Source organism: Miniopterus schreibersii (assembly GCF_964146895.1).
Source record: "Miniopterus schreibersii genome assembly, chromosome: 3".
Taxonomy (NCBI): domain Eukaryota; kingdom Metazoa; phylum Chordata; class Mammalia; order Chiroptera; family Miniopteridae; genus Miniopterus; species Miniopterus schreibersii.
The window spans coordinates 73248113-73269258 of record NC_138103.1 but is presented as its reverse complement, the minus strand read 5'-3'; the positions used below and the strand labels follow the sequence as shown (position 1 = coordinate 73269258).

The following is a 21146-nucleotide window of genomic DNA, read 5'->3' as shown; positions in this document are numbered from 1 at the left end:
AAGAATAAGGGTGGTCTTTAATGATAGGTGATAATTTCTAAGCGGGCTGTGTATCATTCGGTCTGGCCCTGCCCAGGCAACCGCAGGCGGAACTCGAAATTCAATAAACCTAGGAGCTTTTTTCACAGCTAATTTTTAAGTTGATAATTTTGTATGGACTGAGAATGATGTTATAAATATCCAAATGGCCCTTGGCAAGAAAAAGGTTCCTCACCCCTGCACTAGGGGAAAAGAAATAAAAGAACGAAGGATAATAGAAATAAAAATAACGGCTGGACAGAGGAAGGGGGAGAAGACAGAGGTACATGGAAAACTTCTGGGGTGACAGAAATATCCGAAATCTTGATTTGGGCTTTAGGTAGAAAATATATACATACATACATACATATATATATATATATATATATATATATATATATATATATATATTTTTACATTTGTTACTTGTGCATTTTAACATGTAAATTGTGCCACAGTAAAGCAGTTAGCATAAACAGGGGAAAAAGTAACAGTTGGGCCAAGACGGACAAAGAGAAAAGATAAAGGTTAGAGAAGGCCAAACATTAGGAACAGTGATTACAGGAATGAGAAAGGGTGAGAGAAGGGGATGGAGCAGCCCCCACAGTTGCCTCCGGTTGTTCAGTGGCCCCCAAAGGCATGGCAAGCCATCGTATTGACCTAAACTTATTTCCTTGAAATTTCACATCACCTAATGTTTCCAAAGTCAACAATTTAGCCACTGAAAAGTTTAACAGTGACACTTGTCAGTGAATTATTTCTCTCTTACTCTTTTGACTTTGGGAAAGGCTGTCAAAGTTGTCTTTCACTTAAATTTAAAAGTAAACAGCTTAAGTAACTGTTCTCTTTCTATTAAGCAGTTAGCAATTGCAATCACCTGTCCCTTCTTTTCATTTTTAATTTGATTAGATTCAATTAGATTAGAGTCCATTCTGTTTGCAACATTTTAAGTTTTACACTTGCTTACTCCATTATAGTTTTTCAGTCATCATAATCTGAGGACCCTTAAAGACAAGGGAGGAAAGGGCAACAGGAGTGACCTGTCCACACTTAGGAGCATGCACTTCATTCTTGCAGAGATGGGAGCTTTGGCATTACAGGAATTTTTAGTAGAGATGGCTCAGTCATCCACTCCTTCATTACGGAGACAAGGAAGCCGAGCCTCAGAAAGGTTAGTCTCATGAAGATGAACACAAAATTCAGGGATATGTGTCAAGCCTCTCAGGAGAGAGTCAGATGTATGATTTAGGAAAATAATTTCAGCAGCCATGTGTAGCACAGACTAGAGAGAAAAGAAATGGTGTGCAGTATGGTTTCTGAGTGAGAAGACTGGATGTCGTGTAATTCGGAATTCTTCTATTACTAAGATGCCATAGTAATGTGTTGTGAGAATTTGACTCCCTTTGACATGGCAGATGTAATGTTAGTTTGGCTATAAAAACTCTACCATGGCTCTATAGATTTCCATGAAGCAGAAAAAAAAACAGAGTTTTTGTGCCAACCACATCAGTATCATAGACTGCCACTTGTGCCAGGCCCACTCTTCCTGGGGAATGGAGACTCATTAAAATGAGTGTCAGAGCTAATTTCAACAACCGTGAATGGGAAAAGCAGTTTGTAACAGAAAGTAAACTTCACTGTGTTTAAATGTAATTTCTTTAATAACAGCAAAGGGCCTATGCTTTCTTTACTAAGAGAGTACGTGCTTCATTGTTACTCACATAATGGTGTGAGCCTATACACAATGCTGTGCAGAAACAGCTCAAGTAGGTGACCATAAAATAGGAGAGGCCGATTTTCATTTGTGGAAGCAGCCTCCTTACTTTATAGTCATACCTTGTAATAATTGCTAGCACGACCACCCAGGAAATGCCACGCTGAATCCACAGGAGCATTATACCTGAAAATAAATGGGCGGAACAATGCCTGTCCTTCCTGATCATTACCTCAAAATGTTTCTGATGGGGCCCTATTTTCCTTTTGTACACTACCTGGATCAATCAAGAAATTATTACCATTTTCAGCATCTGTATTTTCTAACAGCACTTGCATTATACTTCACAGTGCTGTCATGACTATTATCCCATTTTTGGCTGGGTTTAAACAGTTTATCTACATCCCACAGTCTAGCTGAATGGCACAATTTAAGATTATTATGCTTTAACGCACAGTTTTGAATTGAAAGAAGGTTAACATATCTATAACAGTGGCCTAAGTTTAAGGGAATTTCAATGAGGACTTTTAAAAAAATCACTCTGTCATCCCTCTTAAGCAGCCCATTTTCATTACTGAACAAGTTTTATGAGGGCACAGACTATGATGCTGTGTCCCCCATAGTGCCTTTACCATGTAGGTGCTCAAAATGCTTGCTTAAGTAATGAAAGCAACAGTGACAGTAGGTCAACTCTGGATGCAGCTCTGTGATGCAAAGGTCACCAAGGCTGACTCGGCCGATCAGGATGCCTGGGCAATCTACTGTGCACACTGGCTTTCTCTGATGGCCCCTCACACGTTGATATTCGCCAGGCTTCAGCTACAGACCTTCCCTTCACACTCTACACACACTGCCTGAGCAAATGCATCCACCTGCATGGCCTTAGTTCTTACATGTGTGGATGACATTAAATTGTTGTCTTTGACTCTGGCTTCTCTACAAAATGCATCTTACTGGCTATTAGATAGTGCCATTCCAGTGTTTGACTACCCTCAACAAAGGCCCCAGACTGAAGTCAACATCATCCCCCTAAAACCTGCTACTTCCCAGGGGTTGCCTATTTCAGTAAATACCCCACCCAACTACCTAACACGGAAACCCAGGTATACCTCATTTCTTCTCTTACCCACTTACGTCGAATCGATCACTGATTCCTAGTAATTCTACCACCAAAAATATACCTCCAATCTATCTGCTTCTCTCCTTTGCTACTGAGACCACAAATGAGGCATCGTCGTAACAGTTAGAATTGCTTCTAACTGGTGACTGCCTCCAAACTAGCTCCCCCCCAACCCAATATACAGTCAGAATCATCTTTACAAAATGTGAATCTTTTTAAACACTTTTAAAAGGCTTCCTGTCCTCCTCAGGAAACCACTCTAACTCTGTCACACTTACAAGATCCTTTAAGAGCTGGACACTACCTTGTAAATTACAGTTGTAACCTTGTCAATTATACTGTAACATGGCAAACTGTATAAAGCCCACAGGGTCTAGAGGGGCCAGGCTGACCTGTCACTTACTGGCTGTCGCATAATAGGCAAAATCCTTGATTTCCCTGTCTCTCAGCACTCTCATATGTAAAGTGGAAATACTAATACCTATCTCACGGTGGGTGTGAATGTTAAACGAGATAAAATACAATGTGTGACACAGTGTCTGACACATCTGACACATAGCAGATGCTTCACAAATATTAGCTGTTGTCGCTCTAGTTCATTTCTCGCTTCTCTCCCACTTATATTCTGAGTTCCACTGTGAACACAGTTCATCTCCTCCTCTCACCTTTCCTCTCCCGTTTTACATACCCAGGCCCCCCGGCCGCAACTCCCCTCCGCCGCTCCAGCCCTCCTGCAGCTCCTCAGGTCCCACCCTAAACGCCACGGCCCTGGGACGTCCTTCTGGCCCCTCCCGCCTCGGGTCAGGTGCCCCGACGGTGCGCTCCTGAAGGCTGTGTGCTTTCCCGGCCGGACACGGGTCGGCGCTTCGGGTGCTTTTTCACCCTTCACTGCTATTGAGTTCTGGTTGAAGGGCTGTGATGCTCACCAGGGTATTCCCGATGCCTGGCACAGCGCCTGGCACGCAGTGCGCACTTAAGAAGCCTGTCCCGGGTACGAGCGAGCGAACCTCTTCTCGCTCGCAACCCCCCGTGCTCCCCGCAAACGGGGAAGCACGCCTTCCCCACGGCGGCGGTCTCAGGCTCGGTGCAGAACGGGCGCGGCCACGGCACGGGGGAGGGAAGCTTCGAACCAGGGAGACCTGCCAGCGCGGGCCCGCCAGGCCCCCGCCACGCCAACGCGCACGGCGCCCCCGCGCCCCTTCCCCGCGGCCGCCCGCCCGCCCGCCGCCCTCCGAGGGGGCCGCTGCGCGCCGGGCAGCTCTGGGCGCGTATCGCGCAGGTTCCCTGTTTCTAGGTCGGTCCCCACTGGCGGAGAACCCGAGGGCTGCTCGTCACCACAGACACAAACCCACAGATCTCTTCCAGACGCGGAAACCGAGGCCCACGCGGGCAGAGCGCCCGGCGCCCCGCAACTGCGATCGCCGGGGGCGCGGAGAACGCGGGGCGCCCCTCCCGCCCCGGCGGTTCCACGGCAGACAATGCCTCCGGCGAGCTGGGTTCGCCAAGGGTCCCCCCTCAAGTTTTACTTCCCAGCCATATCCGAGGAAGGTCAGCTTTGGGGGGCCCTCGCCGGCTAGGCCTAGTGACTGCCTCCGGCCCCCCTACACTTTCCCTGTGATCCGTCCCATGCAGTTGGAGCTTGGCCGGGGACAGTTTCTTCCTCTCCTTTCCATCACAGTTTATTTGGGGGAGTGTAAACTTTTTCACGTAAACCAAACGACCCTGCTCATTGTAAAGCCTGCGCCTAAAGCCCCGTGGGCGCTACTGCGTACCCCGGAGCACCCCAACCTACCCACCCGCTCCCTTCCTCGCTCCCAGCCCGGGGCCCCGCTGTTCGGTCTTCACCTGGGACCGCCATGGCGCCGGTGAGGGGGATCGCAGGAGCCCCGGGCTTCCGAGGGCACGCTCGCTCCCCGCCCGCTGCGAGGAAGGACGACGCGCGGCGAGGTGGCCTCTTCCTGCCCCGGCGCCGCGCCGCGGCCCCCCGGCCTCAGTCGCGGAAGGCCTCTAGGACTCTAGGAGAGCGGAACCGAGTGGCCGCCGCCGCCGTTTCCGGGGGAGGCATGTTGCGGAACACGCGGGGGCCGAACCATTACTGCCAGATTCGGGGGAGGAGTGAGACCCGCACAGCCACGGAGAGACGGAAACACCGCCAAGACATAGGAGTCGTCCTTTTTAAAGTTGTAATATAAGTTAAAGTTATGTAATGTAGGAGCTTCATAGTTTCTCTCATTTCCTGGAGGCCATTGGAATCCCCCTTCTCAGGATTAGCGGTGCTCGGGTCCGGGAGCAACATGGCGGCGTCCGTGAGGGACTAGTTATGGGCAAAGATAGTGTTTGGTGTCGTTTTCTTTCGGGATATTGACAGACCGCCCGACTAAAGGAAGCGTGATAGGTGCATAACTTTAGTGATCGGCCGTCCGCTCTCGTCCCCAGTTAGGAGCAGAGTCTTGGGCACTGACCAGCATGAGCAACATCTACATTCAAGAGCCTCCCACGAACGGGAAGGTGAGATCTCCGTCTAGGATGCCTGGGTTCCCCAAAGCGATACCTCACCGATTAAGGGAGTTCTGGGGTCTTAAGGTTGGAAGAGATCACAAGAAGTCTTGTCCTTTCCCCTGCCTCTGATGAGGATTGCGTCGAAAACCATCTGTGCAAACCTCGGCGTATGGATGCTCTGAAAAAGTCCTAGCTGGAGACTTCTCCGTCTACTGGCCTGTGCCCCATTTTCTTGCTTCAGCCTCACTCACGCAGGCGTTTGCTAGGGTCTTAGGTAAAAACCTAAGTACAGTTTAAAAACTGACTTTTTAAATTATTATTATTAACTTGCGGTTCGCTCTTTGTCCGTTCATTCTACAGCCCTTGACGCCTTCTAGGCACCGGGCACCGTACTAGGTGCTGGGAATACAAAGCCGGATGGATAAGGTCTGGTTGTTGCCCTAGACGAGCTTATGGGTTAGTTGGCAGGCAGGCAGGCAGGCAGGCAGGCAAAGGAAAGCCTCATGATATGTTTGGTAGGCCTGCTCGTGGAGAGAGGAGCTTATTGCTTGTGGTCGTACTGAGAAGTGAGCAACTGGGAAAGCCGGGAAAGTCTTCATGGACGAAGTCGCTGATCTTAAAACATGAGATGATTGTCAGAGAAAGTGGGGCATGGGAAATGTTCCCACATTGGAATGGGAGAATGATTTTCTGATTGATTTGATCGTCAAAGTATGTCAGTTCTCTTCCAAGGTGTTTATAGGCAGTATGAAGTTGAGGAGTCGGTAGTGGAATAAATACCGCCTGAGTCGATCTGAGACCTAGTCTCTCTCACATACGAAATATGACGAACCAGCATAATGTAGAAAATAGTGGGACTGAATTAGGGTAAACTAAATTTATCAGGTATAATTCTGTTGCATGACTATATCATAAGTTACTTATACCGACATTTGGTAATATAGTGAGGGCAATTTGAAAACAATAACAGAAATTTTGTAATTGATAGCCCCACCAAAATTTTAGTAGGTATTTTGGGCAACGCACATATTTTTTTATTGATTTCAGAGGAAATGAGGGAGAGAGAGAGATGGAAACATCAATGATGAGAGAGTCATTGATGGCCGCCCTCCTGCACGCCCCCAACTGGGGATTGAGCCCACAACCCCAGCATGTGCCCTGATCGGGAATCAAATGGAGATCGCCTGGATCCTAGGTGACACTCAGCCACTGAGCCACGCCCAGCCTGGCTGTTCCTTTTTTAATTCAGTAGAGCACTGGTTTCTAAACCAGTGATTGCACACTTCAGGGGTTTGCAAAACCAACCGTGAGATACAGGGAGAAAGTCTACATACTTCTGTTTGTACTTATTTTTTCCCTTTACTTGTTTAAATGAAGTATTTTGAATATAAAAAGGAACATGTAAATTCAGTTAGTCATTTAGTCACTTTTTACATATCATGATCTAATATTTCCTAATGCCTTGCTAAATGGATATATATCCCATGACATCTAGATGAACTAAACTGGCACTCACATGTTTCAGAACATAAGAAAATGATAGAGCTGAGGCTTCAGCATGGGAAGTCTTTAAAAAATTAGAAATTATTATGAAAATCACTTGGAATATTGGTTTCTATTTATTATTGTTAATGGTGAACTTTGTCTTGAATGTATATTGTGCCTTGATATCACTGCTTTAGAATTGCAAAGAAGAGAGGATATGTCTAGATTCCCTGTAGCAATCATGCTTTATTTCAAGTTAATGAGGTAACAAAGGACATTGTCTCCTTTTAAAATTTATTTTTATTGTTGAAAGTATTACAGATGTCCCCCCTTTTCCCCCCATTGACTCCCTCCATCCTGCCCCCCCCAGGCCTTGTCTTTCTAGGTATACTGTATATTTAGATTGGATGTACATCAGGCCTCACGGAAAATCAGGTGTTACACAGTTTCGTAACAGATGGTACACAGTCTGAGGTAGAGACAGTTAGCCTCTCAGTTAGAGTCCCAAGTGTAAAGTTCCCAGGAGGATGAGAATCCAGTGAGAACCCAGTTGGGCCGGCTTCTCTCACCCTACATAGGAGATATGGGTTCTCTCATTTGGGCATTGTTTCATGCCAAGCCTAGTTAGAGCACCTTGCTCATGTCCAGCCAATATATGATTGCTTTTATTTATTTATTAAACTTTTTAAAAAATTGATTTTTAGAGAGGGAGGAAGGAAAGAGAGAGAGAGAGAGAGGGGAAACATCAGTATGAGAGAGAGATATTGATCAGTTGCCTCTTGCATGTGTGCCCCGACTGGGAATGGAACCTGTGACCTTCTGGTGTAGGGGAGGACGCTCTAATGCTTCAGCCAACTGAGCCACACCAGCCATGGCTATATGACTGCTTTTTGATTTAGGCACTGTTCTCTATTCAAATCAGTTCTGACCAGAGTAACCTGGGGATTTTTTTTTTGAGACAGGTGGCAGAGCCCTAGAGCTTGATGGACTGTTTCTTCCTGTGTAGTAGGGAGTTTATGGAGAGCTTTGTGGAGGCAGTATGGTGGTATAGAAAAAGCATGGGCTTTGCAGCCAGCCAGCCTTTGGCTTAAGCCATTCACTGTGAGACCTTGGATAAAGTTACTTCTCTGAGTCTCTGTTTCTTCATAAGTAAAGTGGGAGTAATGATACCTGCCTTGTAGTTGGAAATTAAATGAGAGAAGATTTGTAAAGTGTTTGGCACAGAAGTTGACACATTGAAGGCACTCCACAAATGTTCCCTTCTTTTTGTAGAGGAAGTGTAATGGGTTGAGAAAATTATGCACATGTGTATTTCTAGTTGTTTTATATTGCTAAGGTTCAGGAAGCCATTTTAAAAGCTACCATAATATAGCTATTTCCACCTCCTCCACTCCCATGGTCATTAAAGAATAGTTATAAAAGACCTACGGAGCTAGTAAAAGCCCAAAAGCATGTAATAAATTCATCAATGTTATGTAAATTATGGCAATATCTGGGTCTCTGAAACAGAAATTGAAAGGCAACTGAGCAAAAGTACAGTGGATGAGGAGGGAGCAGGGAGAAATGTTATTCCTGCATTGCTATTAACAAGCTCTTAGACTCAGGCAATTTACAACTTCTTTGGGGCATCTGTATAATGGATTAGGGGGTGGGGTTTAGCTGATTTTAAAATTCTTTCCAGTTTAAAAAAATGTGTGGGAATTGAGTAAAGGAGTTTTGGAAAATAAAAAGTGTGATTTATCTCAATGATACTGACTTCTCGTGAGAATCAGTCTCATGTTTTTAAATACATAGTCACACTGCATACTCTTTATTTGGAAGAACATTCTAAATGATGGTGATGTTCACAAATCATTGACTATTGGTCATTGATTGGCATTGACCTACATTGGTACATTGGGGGAGAAAAAGTGATCCTAGAGAAGCTGGACTCCCACCGTGCCACAGTATTCAAATTTAGAGTCTAATGTTCTTTTTGGCTATTTGTGTTCATTAATAAGACAGTTATAACTGTTTCCTTCTGTGGGTTCAGTAGGGGTTCTGGTTGTTGAAAGATGGCTGGTTGCACCAAAGAATAACTGCCTTTATGAGTTATTATATGCCTGATGCTGGTAGGAAGGAGGCTATCAAAGGGTTCCATTTACTGCAGATAGTAGTTTTCAGGCATAGCATTTTAACAACATACAACCCAGAATTAGACTAGGACTATTCCTTCATAAATCGGGAATGGCATGCTTTTGAATGAGAAAGTAGAGTGTTTATACGGAAAAGGGTATTGTAAAATTGTCTTATAGTGTTATAATTTCATGTGTCCTTGTTCTTTAACTTCTCAATTTGCTCTACCAATTTTATTGGAAGAAACGCTATGGGAAACTGTCTTGATTAAAATAAGTTTAAATTATTGATTTTTAACTGAATGAGGTATTTTTTCTGTGGTTAAGCAAGGTGTATGCTGTTTTCTCTTAAATCCTAAATTTTTTCTGAAAATGGTATTTAAAAGCTATAAATGTACTGTGACTTGTATGACTAGTTGAAATTTTGGGGGGGTTATAACAACAAAGGCAAAGCAAAGTTTCTAAATTTTATTTACATTTGAAATAGTGAATGCTTCAGGTTGACAGGCCGTTCAGCTGAATATCAAGCAAAAGGATAACATGGCATAAGGAGGTTATCTTCTTTCTACAGGTTTTGTTGAAAACTACGGCTGGAGATATCGATATAGAGTTGTGGTCAAAAGAAGCCCCTAAAGCTTGCAGAAATTTCATTCAGCTTTGTTTGGAAGGTAATCATCATTCTTGAGTTTTATTCTATAGGAGAAATTCTGTTAATTTTAAAATAGACTGCAGTATATTTTTCTATAACATTGAAGACTGGTGTTAAAAAGTGGTAATGAATGATAGGAGTTGATGGGAGTGATACGGTGGTGATCTATGTTTCAGGAAATAGAAAGAGGAGATTAAAGAAAAATGTCTCCTAAATATATCTGTATATCTTTAACAGAGGAATTTATCTTAACAAATGATGCTTTGATCCTTTTTGGTCTCCTTGGCTATTTTCCAGTTCTTTCTTTTATCCTCTAAATATGGGTATTCTCACTCTGGCTGGTTTGACTCGGAGGAAAGGGTCTCGGGTTCGATTCTGGTCAAGGACACGTATCTTGGTTGCAGGCTCAATCCCCGGCCCGGTTATGGTGTTTGCAGGAGGCAACCAATAGATGTGTCTCTCACATCGATGTTTCTCCCCCCCACTACCACCCTCTCCCTCTGAAATGCAATGGAAAAAATCTCCCTGGGTGAGGATAATAAATAGATAAACAAATAAGGGTACATTCCCTAAGATTGCCTCTAGTTTTTTATTGTCTTTACTCTTCAGTTGTTACTTCATCCAGATGACTGTTAAATTTAGAATTCCAGCCATTTCTTCTCTTCTTAGCTCTAATTTACATATTGAGTTGCCTGTGGACTTTTCTGTTTGAGTCTCCCACTGTCAGCTACAACTAAAACCAGTTTCTTCCCCAGACTGCCTTAACTTTCACTTACGTAACTGTAATTGCCTTTCACCGGTCTTCCTCCCACTCATCTCTAATATCTTTACCTGCCTACTTATTCATCGCTAGTTGGATCTTAGGGCAGCACGGCTTCCAGCTTTCTAGCTCTGTTTTTTATTTTTTATTTATTTATTTTTTAATCCTCACCCGAGGATATTTTTTTCCGTTGCTTTTCAGAGAGAGTGAAGGGGAGGGGAGAAAGAGAGAAACATCAGTGTGAGAGAGACACATCGATTGGTTGCCTCCCACTCGCCCCGGGTGGGGCTGAGCCTGGGACCAAGCCTGCAACTGAGGTACGTGCCCTTGGCTGGAGTCGAACCTGGGACCCTTCAGTCTGCGGGCCACTGCTCTAACCACTGAGCCAAACCGGCCAGGGCCCAGCTCTGTTTTCATTGCACAGAATCACCGTGTGGTTTTAATTGATCATCTTTATCTTCCCGAGCAGGTCCTTCTCGTTTCCACTTTCACACATGTCCTCACACCTCCTTCACATTCTCAGCCTCCTGGTAGCCTCAGCTGCTTTTTCGGAACACTCTTCTTCCCTGTTTCACTGCTGACGTTTACTCACTTTCCAACGTCTGTTCAAAATTCCACTTTCTCCATGAGGCCTTCTGTTCAGTATTCAATGATATTATCAGTGTCTCTAGTATTCTTTTAGATTTGAGTCATAGTGACTATTTTTCTTTTTATTTTAATTCTCACCTGAAGATATGTTTATTGATTTTACAGAGAGGAAGGGAGGAGAGAGAGATGGAAACATTGGTTGCCTCCCATACGCACTCTGACTGGGGATTGAACCCACAACCTAGATATGTGCCCTGAATGGGAATCAAACCCTCAACCTTTTTGGTGTATGGGATGATGCTCCAACCAACTGAGCCAGGCACTAGTTTTCTTTTTAACAAACTTAGCAAAATGATACATTCACTTGCGTGTTTTCCCCTTCAAAATATTTCCTTATGGAACTAAACATTTCATACATTTTGGTAACTTGTTGGCATTTAGAATACATTGCATATGGATATGAATATCTCCAGTCATGACAAGTCATTGCCCTAAGTTACATCTGATTTTTAGAAACAGGTAAAGTTAATCAAGCTTCAGAAAACAGCATTTTGAGTCAAAAGCAAAGTGTGAAAGAGAATCCAAAATATCCAATAGAAGGGTACAGATGGAGCTCTCTCAATAGATAATTAGAACAATAGATAATTACCAGGGAAGATTTAATGAATAAATATACCCAGACCAAAAAAAATACAACCTGCCAAAAAAGAAGAAAAGACGCCTGCAAAGGCCATTATTAATAATTGCTATGGCAGGCAGGAAGGAAATTGAGTCAGGTAGTTCAGTCAGAGAAGCCTCAAATAAGTGTTGACAGAGTCAAGAAACAAAGGAGACACAGAATAGTCAGACTTGTCTCTGGAAAGACGTTTTGAAGAATTAAAAACTCAAATTTTACAGTAGAAGAGTGAAAGTACAAAAACATTAGAAAGATTGAATGGTAAATGGCAACCCATCACCAGGCGAATGGGAGAAACAGAAAACATCTGGATATAATATGACAGTGAAGAACTAAGTTTAAGTCAGGTGATGATGAAACTTAATTACCACAAGAAATTATTCCCCTCTTTCTAAGAATAGAAGGAGAAGGAGAAGAAAGGATAGAAAAATAGCCAGATCCATGCTCTTAATTGGACAGGGGAGAGAGTTACCATTGCAAAGGCTACCGAGAAGCCTGAGGGGACTAATTTAATAAAGAGGCTCCTGAATGAATAAAGTCAGCATTGTTTTTCATGTCAACCATTCTTAATTTTATAATTCAGTGGTGTTAAGTACATCTACAGTGTTGTTCAACTATCCTAGCCATTCATCTCCAGAACTGTTTCATCGTCCCAAGCAGAAACTCTGTACCCATTGAACACTAACTCCCCAACCCCTACTCCCCACTCAGTGTCTGATAACCTCTATTCTATAAGGTCAAGGTTTTAAAAGTACAATTCAGGGAACCCCATTTTACTTCTTTGACTCTATGACTTATTTATTTATGATTTATTAACAAATCATAATATTTCTAGATCTTGTAACATTCATGGCAGTATTTTTGTTAAAGCGTGTTTTCCATAACTAAAAGGTAGATGAATGAAAATGAAGGGGGAGCACAGCCTCAGATATGGGTCTCAACTAAAACAGTATTCACAGTTAAAGTCCTGAGTGTTTTCTTTTCCAACTTTATTGAGGTACAGTTGGCAAAACTGTATATATTTAGGTTGTACAACATGATTTTTTAAAGGTGTACAATGTGATGATTTAATATACATGTACATTGTGAAATGATTATCATAATCAAGTCTAGTAGCATATCTGTCACCTTACATAGTTACCTTTTTACTTATTTATTTCTTTGGTGATGAGAACACTTGAATCTACTCTCTTAGCAAATTTCAGATATTCAATACAGTATTATTAACTGTGTTCACCATGTTGTATATTGGCTCTCGAGAACGTATTCATCATGTAACTGATAGAGTGTACCTTTTGACAGACATCTCCCCATTTTCCCTCACCCCCTGGCAACCACCATTCCACTCTCTGGTTCTATGAGTTTAACTGTTTTAGATACTACATATAAGTGAGGTCATACAGTGTTCGTCTTTCTGTGTCTGGGGGGATTTTTTTAGTTTTTATGAAAATAGATCTACAATTACACATATTTAATCTTGGATTATAGGTCTTTGCAGGATAGGTGAACATTTTAAAATGGGTGAAAAATTGAACTAATTCTAACTTTAAAAAGTAGGTGAAAAAATATATAAGAGAAGGAAAAGGAAGCTTGTTAGTTTTGATAATTTCATAGTTCCTCTGAAGTATGAGGAAGGACTAAAATTTCAGGTCTGCAAAACAAGGGAGAGCAGATGAGAAAACCACATTTTTTACTTAATTTGATTATTAATCTGCTTCCTTTGATTTACCTCAGCTTTATTTCTCCACAGCCTGTGCTTCATCAGTTATCTTTTATCCCTATCGCCTTTAACAGTAATTTAATAACTCATAGAAGTGACAAATATAAGTGTATATGAAGATGTTAAAAGAAATATCTTTACAAAACTAAAATATTTGTTAAAAAAAGAGGCTAAAATAAATGGGCAAAGAGATCACAAAAGGAATTTTTAAATAAAGAGTTATTCATGATACTATCTACAAAATTGAATACAAAACACAAGATTCTAAAAGAAACATAAATGCTTTAAAAATTCAGATTTAAATTTTTATATGCACTTGGGCAGAAATATAATTAGTCAAAATATATCATGATACCCATTCATTGCACAGCCAGAAATAAAAACGATAAAGACTAATACCAGAACCAGAGCAGACAATTTGGAACTTTTATATTTGAGATATATGTAAATTTCTTTTTTCAATAGTGGAGAAAATTCTGGAGGATATTATGAACATACACAATGAAATAATAAAATCTTTATCTTTAAAATACTTATGAGAAAGGTATATGCAATTTAAGAAGAAAGTCAACATTACTGCAAGCAGCAAAATCTATTATAGCACATGGTAATCTATAAAAACAACTAGATGCATAATTCAACAGGAATTAATAATAAATTGCAAGGATATAGAAAACTGTAAGTGCATAGATCGACAGTGATTTTTAATACATTGCAAGGAAGTGAAAATGGTGGATATGTAAATTTTGAGGAAATTTGAAATTCTATCCACGAATACAAAATTATGGTGTAGAGAAATTGTAGAAAATTCCTACATAATATTATAGTATTATAATAGTTTTATTTATCCAACAAAAATATAATTGGGAAAATAAAAAAGAAAAGTTTAAAGTAAAAAGCCAACATCACTGAAAGACTTAATAAGAAATAGAAGAAAAGTAAGTTTAAAATTTGAAAGCACAAGTAATAAAGACTTCTTTTTTGTCCCCCTTCCATCACATCTAATAGATCTCTGAGTCTTATCAATCTGCTTCCTAGAGAATTCTTGAGTCTTTTCATTTCAAGAATGTTTTGACTTTTGGGACAATAGTAGTTCTCTCTCTCTCTCTCCCTCCCTCCTAGTATAAAACATACTAGGATATGTTTTATATTCAAATTTGAATAGGAATTTGTAGAATTTAAGTAAAAATATTAAGGTTTGACATCACATTTGTGTTGCACTTGAAAACTTATAGGTTGCCTCTACATTGTCTTAATCTTCATAACAGGTCTGGGAGTTAATTTATATTATTAGTTTTATAATGAGAAAATTACATGTATAGCATGGTGACTATAGTTAATACTATATTGCATATTTGGAAGTTGCTAAGAGAGTAGATCTTAAAAGTTCTCATCACAAGAAAATAATTGTAACTATGGTGACAGATGTTAACTAGACATTGTCATTCAAGCTCATTTCACAATATTGAATAAGTTTCTAGTCATTATGCTGTACACCTGCAACTAATATAATGTTATATGCCAATTATATCTCAATAAAAAAAAAAAAATTGAATTAAAGGTTGCACAACTAATAAGCAAAATTCAGAACTCCTAACTTCTGCATACAGTGTTAATCCAAGTGGTTACTTAGGGATACAGGAGAGGTACTTTTATACCTCTTGGTTTTTACAATTTCTATTTGTAACTAAGGAGAACTAGTCTGCACTGGGGAGCTCTTATGAATATAGTCCAACAGCTCTTCACTGGAGAAGGGATTGAAAAAAATTAGTTGGTCTTCCTTTCAACTTCTTCCAATCCATCCTATGTACTGGGTAAAGTTGTTAGATTACAGAATACATTTTTTGAAATATGGATTTTTATATCTATCTGTATCTTATAAATGCAAGCCACTGTATTGTAGTACTTTATGAATTATGATAAACCATAATCATGTTTTGACCCATAAAGTGTCATTAGTACCTATGTAAAAGGTACTTTATGAATTATGTCATTAATTATACCAGTACAATTTTTCCACAATAATTATACCATTTCACAACCCGCCCAGCAGTGTGAGAGGGTTCCAGTTTCTCCACCTTCTCACTAACACTGATTTTCCATTTTTTTGATTGATAGCCATCTAGTGGGTATGAAGTAGTATTTCATTGTAGTTTTGCCATTCATTTCCCTAATGACTAAAGATGTTGAGAACCTTTTCTTATGCATATTGGCCCTTGTCGCTACTTATTAATATTAATTTTCTGATTCAGTGAAACCCTAATTCTTGCCCTTCTACCTGCACCAAATTCTCGGCTTATGCTTGACCTCATTTAGCTGTCACGATCCTGCCATACCATACTTCTTTCTCTGTGAAGTCTTCCTAATGATTCTAGGTTCCAGATAGTAACTATTAGGAGATCATATATGATCCTCTTGTATGTTTATAGCTTCCAAGTAATATACTTTTATATAAATATAAATAACTTCTTTCAATCAGTTAGCAAGCTTATTGAGAGTTTAATTGAACTCAGTTATATAGTGTGTTGATTATTTATTTATTGAAAGTTTCTCCAGTGTATGTAGGGGTGTACTGATGATGCTAGACCTATAACCAATGAGTAATTTTTATATATTTTGGGTTTGTATAGTGTTTGTGTGAATTAATTTTCTAGGGGGAAAAAAGGAAAAAATAGGAAATAAGGCATTGATCTCCACCAGGGTTTCTCAGTCTTGGCACTGTTGGCATTTTGGGCCAGTAATTCTTTGTTATGGTGACATCCTGTGCTTTGTAGGATGTTTACGAGTACTTCTGGCCTCTGCCCGCTAGATGCCAATAGCATCTCCCATGTGTGACAACGACATCCTTCTAGATATTGACAACTATCCTGTAGGAAACAAAATTGTTGTGTGTTTTTTTCCCATGCACCCCCCCCTCCCAGTTGAGAACCATTGATCTATACCAAAATGCTCTTTTATTTTGAAAACTGTAATCCAGAGTTTGAGAGAATCCTTGAAATAAGTAAAAGAAAAGGAGAAATTGTGCTGTTTTGAGAAGGTATTTTATAATAAGTAGGGAAGACCTTATGATTCTAGTTGTATTAACTCTGGTAACTATATAGATCACTTTGTTTTAGACTTTGATAAATTTCGTGGTTTTTTTTTCCCCCCCCAGCATATTATGACAAGACCATTTTTCATAGAGTTGTACCTGGTTTTATAGTCCAAGGGGGAGATCCTACTGGCACAGGAACTGGTGGGGAGTCTATCTATGGAGCCCCATTCAAGGTGAGATCTAATTTATTATTATTATATATTTGCAAGTCAGCTTGGATATCTTAATGGAAAATGATTATGCCCCACAAGAAAAAAATGCATTTTGCATTAGTGCACAAAATCACATATTTAGAATTACACAGGTATAAGAACAGTACTTACCCTATCAAGCATTCTTTCTAAGTTGTCTTATCACAAACTTTTATGCTAGATTGAGTTCAGGTGGAGATAAAGGTGAGTAAAAAATAGAAAGCTATATAACATATTTTCTGATATCTGCCTGTATCTGATCTCTGCAACTCTAAATGTAAAACATTTTTAGAACATTGCATATGCCATTCCATTTTAAAACATTTAATTTAATACTACATAAACTTTGTATTAATCTGCTTTGACCTCTATAACAGAATACCACTGAGTGGGTGGCTTAAACAACAAAAATTTATTTCCTACAATTCTTAAGGCTAGGAAGTCCAGCCAAGATCAAGATGCTGCCCTTCGGTTCCTGGTGAAGGTTCTCTTCCTGGCCTTTTCACTGTGTTTTCACATGGTCGAGAGAGAGTGCTCTGGTGTTTCTTCCTCTTCTTATAAGGGCACCAGCCCTATTTGATTAGGGCTTAGCTCTTATGACCTCATTTAACCCTTATCATCTTCTTACAGGTCCTCTCTGAAGTATAGTCACATTGGGGGTTAGAACTTCAAAATAAGAATTTGTGGGGAGCACAATTCACTCCATAATAAATTTAATTCTAAATTTTACGTAGTAGATAGACCTCTGTAGCACAAAGTGCATGCCCTAACTGGAAATCACAAGGGGAAAGGCAGAAAGAAGCAACATAAAATTGTTAGGAAAAGGTGTGAATATTAATGAAGAATAGGTTAGTGTTTTGTTAACTGCCAACTAGATCTAAAGTGAGAAAAGAGTTAATGTTATGCTTAAGACATTAAGAATAACAATGGGTTCAAGTGAAAACTAAAAGTTGGAATATTTATTGATCTGATGGTACCAATATCATTTTCTTTGAATGAGTAAACCTTAAGAACTCTTAAAATATGGTGTTTTTGAAAACTTGGTGTTTATGCTAATGGGATAGAGTACCTGGGGTTTCCTTTAATTTTTTACTGGTTCACTGTGATTCTTGAGGCAAATGCATGAACTGTTTTTGTTTGCTTTAATTTCCAGATGATGTCTTTAGACAATGTGGAATGGTTATAAAAGTGTCTCAAATGTTTATATTTTACCAAATCGAGATGTCTTATGATTTTAGAGCCTCCATCTAGTAGGAATCATTCCTTTATTCTGTTATTTGGTGAAACAGTATTTCTTTTTGACTATTTCTAAATTGAGATTTTTGCTAATCATGTTCAGCTAATGAGTTATCTTGGTAAGTTTCTCAATTAGGTCATTTTTAACACAGTATACAGAGTTGTGATCCTTTGCGTTTAAATCTCTTGAAGATATTTATTAAGGGAAAATAACTTCCTTTCTGAAAAGTACTGATTACATAACATGGCTATATTATAAATGAGTCTAGTATCAGGCCTGGGTAGAAATTCTGTTAACTAAGGGACTAATGTGTACGTTATGTAGCCTGACCATGGGAAGAAAACCACCTTAGAAAGACTTCCTACTGCCCTTTTAACAGTTGGCAAATGGGACCATTGCCAGTTCAGAGAAGATTTAACTTAGGATTCTAAAAAACACAGTAAAGCACATAACATAATCATAGTAGATTTCTTGAATTAAAAACCAAGAAGAAAGCAATTGTTGCCTGACTTTTAGAATGGAGTGGGGAGGGGCAATAGTTGAAGACTCTTCAGTGATTAAGGTAATTTTCTTGGAGAAAAAATAGAAGGTTCTAAAAACTTAGATGACTTTGAAGGATGGGGAAAACAGGAGAATGACTCTCAGAAATCCATTCCCCTTTAAGTACCCTTTCACTATGGAAGTAGGCAGATTTCCACAAAATAGGCTAAATTTGTAGCAGAGTATATTTAGAAGATACAGGCCACTGAAGTCAAGTTTAATAGCGTTGAAGGAAGTAAATATTGGATTTGATTATTCTTGAAAAACAGTTAAATAAAACCAGCATTTTTTATTAGAAAGTATATGGACCTTGCTGGTTATCTGAATATGAAGGGCCTTATCACTGAGGTCATTCACTAAATCTTTTCTTTTTTATGCTTCAGGATGAATTCCACTCACGGTTGCGCTTTAATCGGAGAGGACTGGTTGCCATGGCAAACGCTGGTCCTCATGATAATGGCAGCCAGTTTTTCTTTACACTGGGTCGAGCAGATGAGCTTAACAATAAGCACACCATCTTTGGAAAGGTTTGTGTCCATTATATTACGCTTCTGTGATACATATGATCAACTTATCTAAGAGTTGCCTTCATAAATTATTCCTAGGATATTTATTTATTTTCAAATATGATGGAAAATATTCTGTTAGAATGAATTATGAGGGGACACCTGAATTTTTGTGTGTGTTTCAAATAAGGCATTGGTTCTGACTTTAAATTTTTCTTTTTTCTAAAATCATACTAACTGTATTAGCTACTCTGTTACTCAGCTGATACTGTTTTTATGTTTTTAGAAAGACACTTAGGTAATAAAATTTAGTAGTTGAAAGTTTGTTTTGTTGATGAATTCCCTTAAGTTTAAAGTGGAAGTTATATTAACATAAAAATTGTTTACCTGAAATATTACTTTTAATAGTACCTTTTTAATCCTGCTCCCAATCAACGTCATATCAGGGAATGTCGTTACCGTAGAATTTTCAACGGTTTTCCTTAAAAAAGGATTTCTGAAGGTTTTCTTTTCTTACTCTTCTTCCTTCTCTTAAATACTACATCCCTGTGTTTTGTTTTAGGCATGTTAGACATCACTAGTGTATCAGCTCCCTCTGCTGGTTCGGTAGAATGGTTTTTCACATCCTAGGCAAAACTGGATTTTGTGAGGATGAAAGGGAAAAAACAAACTTAGCACGACTATAAATTTGTTATTAATTTAAAACTTTTGAGAAATGTTGAATGAAAGGTGTCCATTAAAAACATGCAATACAATATTGTTGCTTAATACTTAACAACGTGGGTTAAAAAATATGCATTGGCACGGTTGAGCCACTCTGGCACTGGTTGTCTGATGTTCATAAATTTTACTTTCTGTTATTTAAAAAAATAAACGTGTATAATAAATTGAGATTTAGGTTGCCATTCTGCACCGTTTACAGTTGACGTTATATAACTTACACAATAAAGTATAGCATAAGGGTTAAAATTCTAAAGGCCATCGCTGTTGGCTCTATAATTTCTTTGAACCTCAATTTTCTTATCTGGAGAAGGAAGATAATGATAGTAGCTACTTTTAGGATGTTTGTGAGGATTAAATGAGATATCTACAAAACACTTACCACACATTGTTATTTGCTTGTTCTACCCTATTCTAAAGTCTATATTTGTTTATGATGTTTGAATGAAAAGTTGTCATTCAGTAAGAGGTTATTTGGCATTATATTTTAGTTTTTAATAAAAGACGATATTAAGTATATGTTGGAAATTTTCCAAAAATTTTATTGAGGGGTTGCACTTCATCTGTGCTTTTTCCTCTTAAGGTGAAGTTACTTATTTGCATTATTTAATGTACATGCATTTGTAAAACAATATGAAATTCCCCTTTAATTATTAAAAAAAGTATTTTCAAAAGTTTTTCCTTATCTCAAAGAATGAATGTAATAACTTGCAATTAAATTTTCATTTTTATCTGATAGATTACAGGGGATACAATATATAACATGCTGCGACTGGCTGAAGTAGACACTGATGGTGAAGAAAGGCCACTTAATCCACACAGAATAAAAAGCTGTGAGGTAGGAGCATGATTAGTATAATATACAGCACTTAGGCACTGTCATTTAAGATAAATTGACTGTGGGTGTTTTTTTTTTAAAGAATAGTTTATTGACATTTTAGAGCGAGAAAGGGAGAGAGAGAGAAGGAGAAATCTATGTGAGAGAGTAACATTGATTGTCTGCCTCCTGCACGCCCCCTACCCAGGATGGAGCCCACAACCTGGGCATGTGCCCTGACCAGGAATCAAACTGGCAACCTTATGGTGCAGAGGATAATGCCCAACCAACTGAGCCACACTGGCCAGGACTGATTGTTAGTATTTTTAACCTATCAGGTGAAGTCTTTATACTAAATTAATTCACAACTCAGATTTTATCTGTGTAATTTAGCACAGTTTCTGATTAAGAATTTTTTTTTAATTGAAGGTTTTAAATTCTGAGATGAAATTTAGCTGATAATCCAATGAATGAAAAGCTTGGAGGAATGGAAAGTTAGAGGAATTAGGTTTATTTAACCCAATGAAGTGACTCTTAGGTAACTTAAGAGTGATCCTTCACTGAAGAAGCCATTGAGGGTAGTCTTTAAGAGCATTTCAGTTGGAGTCAAAATACCTGATTTTGTCTCTCATACTGTGCATTAAGTTTTCTTGAAAAATTTTTCCTTTTGCAAAATAAGGATAAGATATCCTTTACTT

At 39.3% G+C, this 21146-nt stretch overlaps 2 protein-coding genes across 2 annotated transcripts in view; one reads left to right on the top strand and one right to left on the bottom strand.

Moving 5' to 3' along the window:
• SREK1IP1 (SREK1 interacting protein 1) overlaps positions 1 to 4883 on the bottom strand; it is a 29340-nt gene extending 24457 nt beyond the window's left edge. Inside the window, exon 1 of the mRNA XM_081133223.1 lies at positions 4698 to 4883. Coding sequence (XP_080989349.1) covers positions 4698 to 4710 — 13 coding nt within the window. The 5' untranslated portion in view covers positions 4711 to 4883. The remainder of the gene's footprint in view (positions 1 to 4697) is intronic.
• Positions 4884 to 4920: 37 nt separating this feature from the next.
• The window catches only part of CWC27 (CWC27 spliceosome associated cyclophilin), a 148048-nt gene continuing 131822 nt past the window's right edge, over positions 4921 to 21146 (top strand). The window contains exons 1-5 of the mRNA XM_081132100.1: positions 4921 to 5360; positions 9522 to 9618; positions 16498 to 16610; positions 18789 to 18932; positions 20371 to 20469. Of these exons, the coding sequence (XP_080988226.1) occupies positions 5319 to 5360; positions 9522 to 9618; positions 16498 to 16610; positions 18789 to 18932; positions 20371 to 20469 (495 nt within the window). The 5' untranslated portion in view covers positions 4921 to 5318. The remainder of the gene's footprint in view (positions 5361 to 9521; positions 9619 to 16497; positions 16611 to 18788; positions 18933 to 20370; positions 20470 to 21146) is intronic.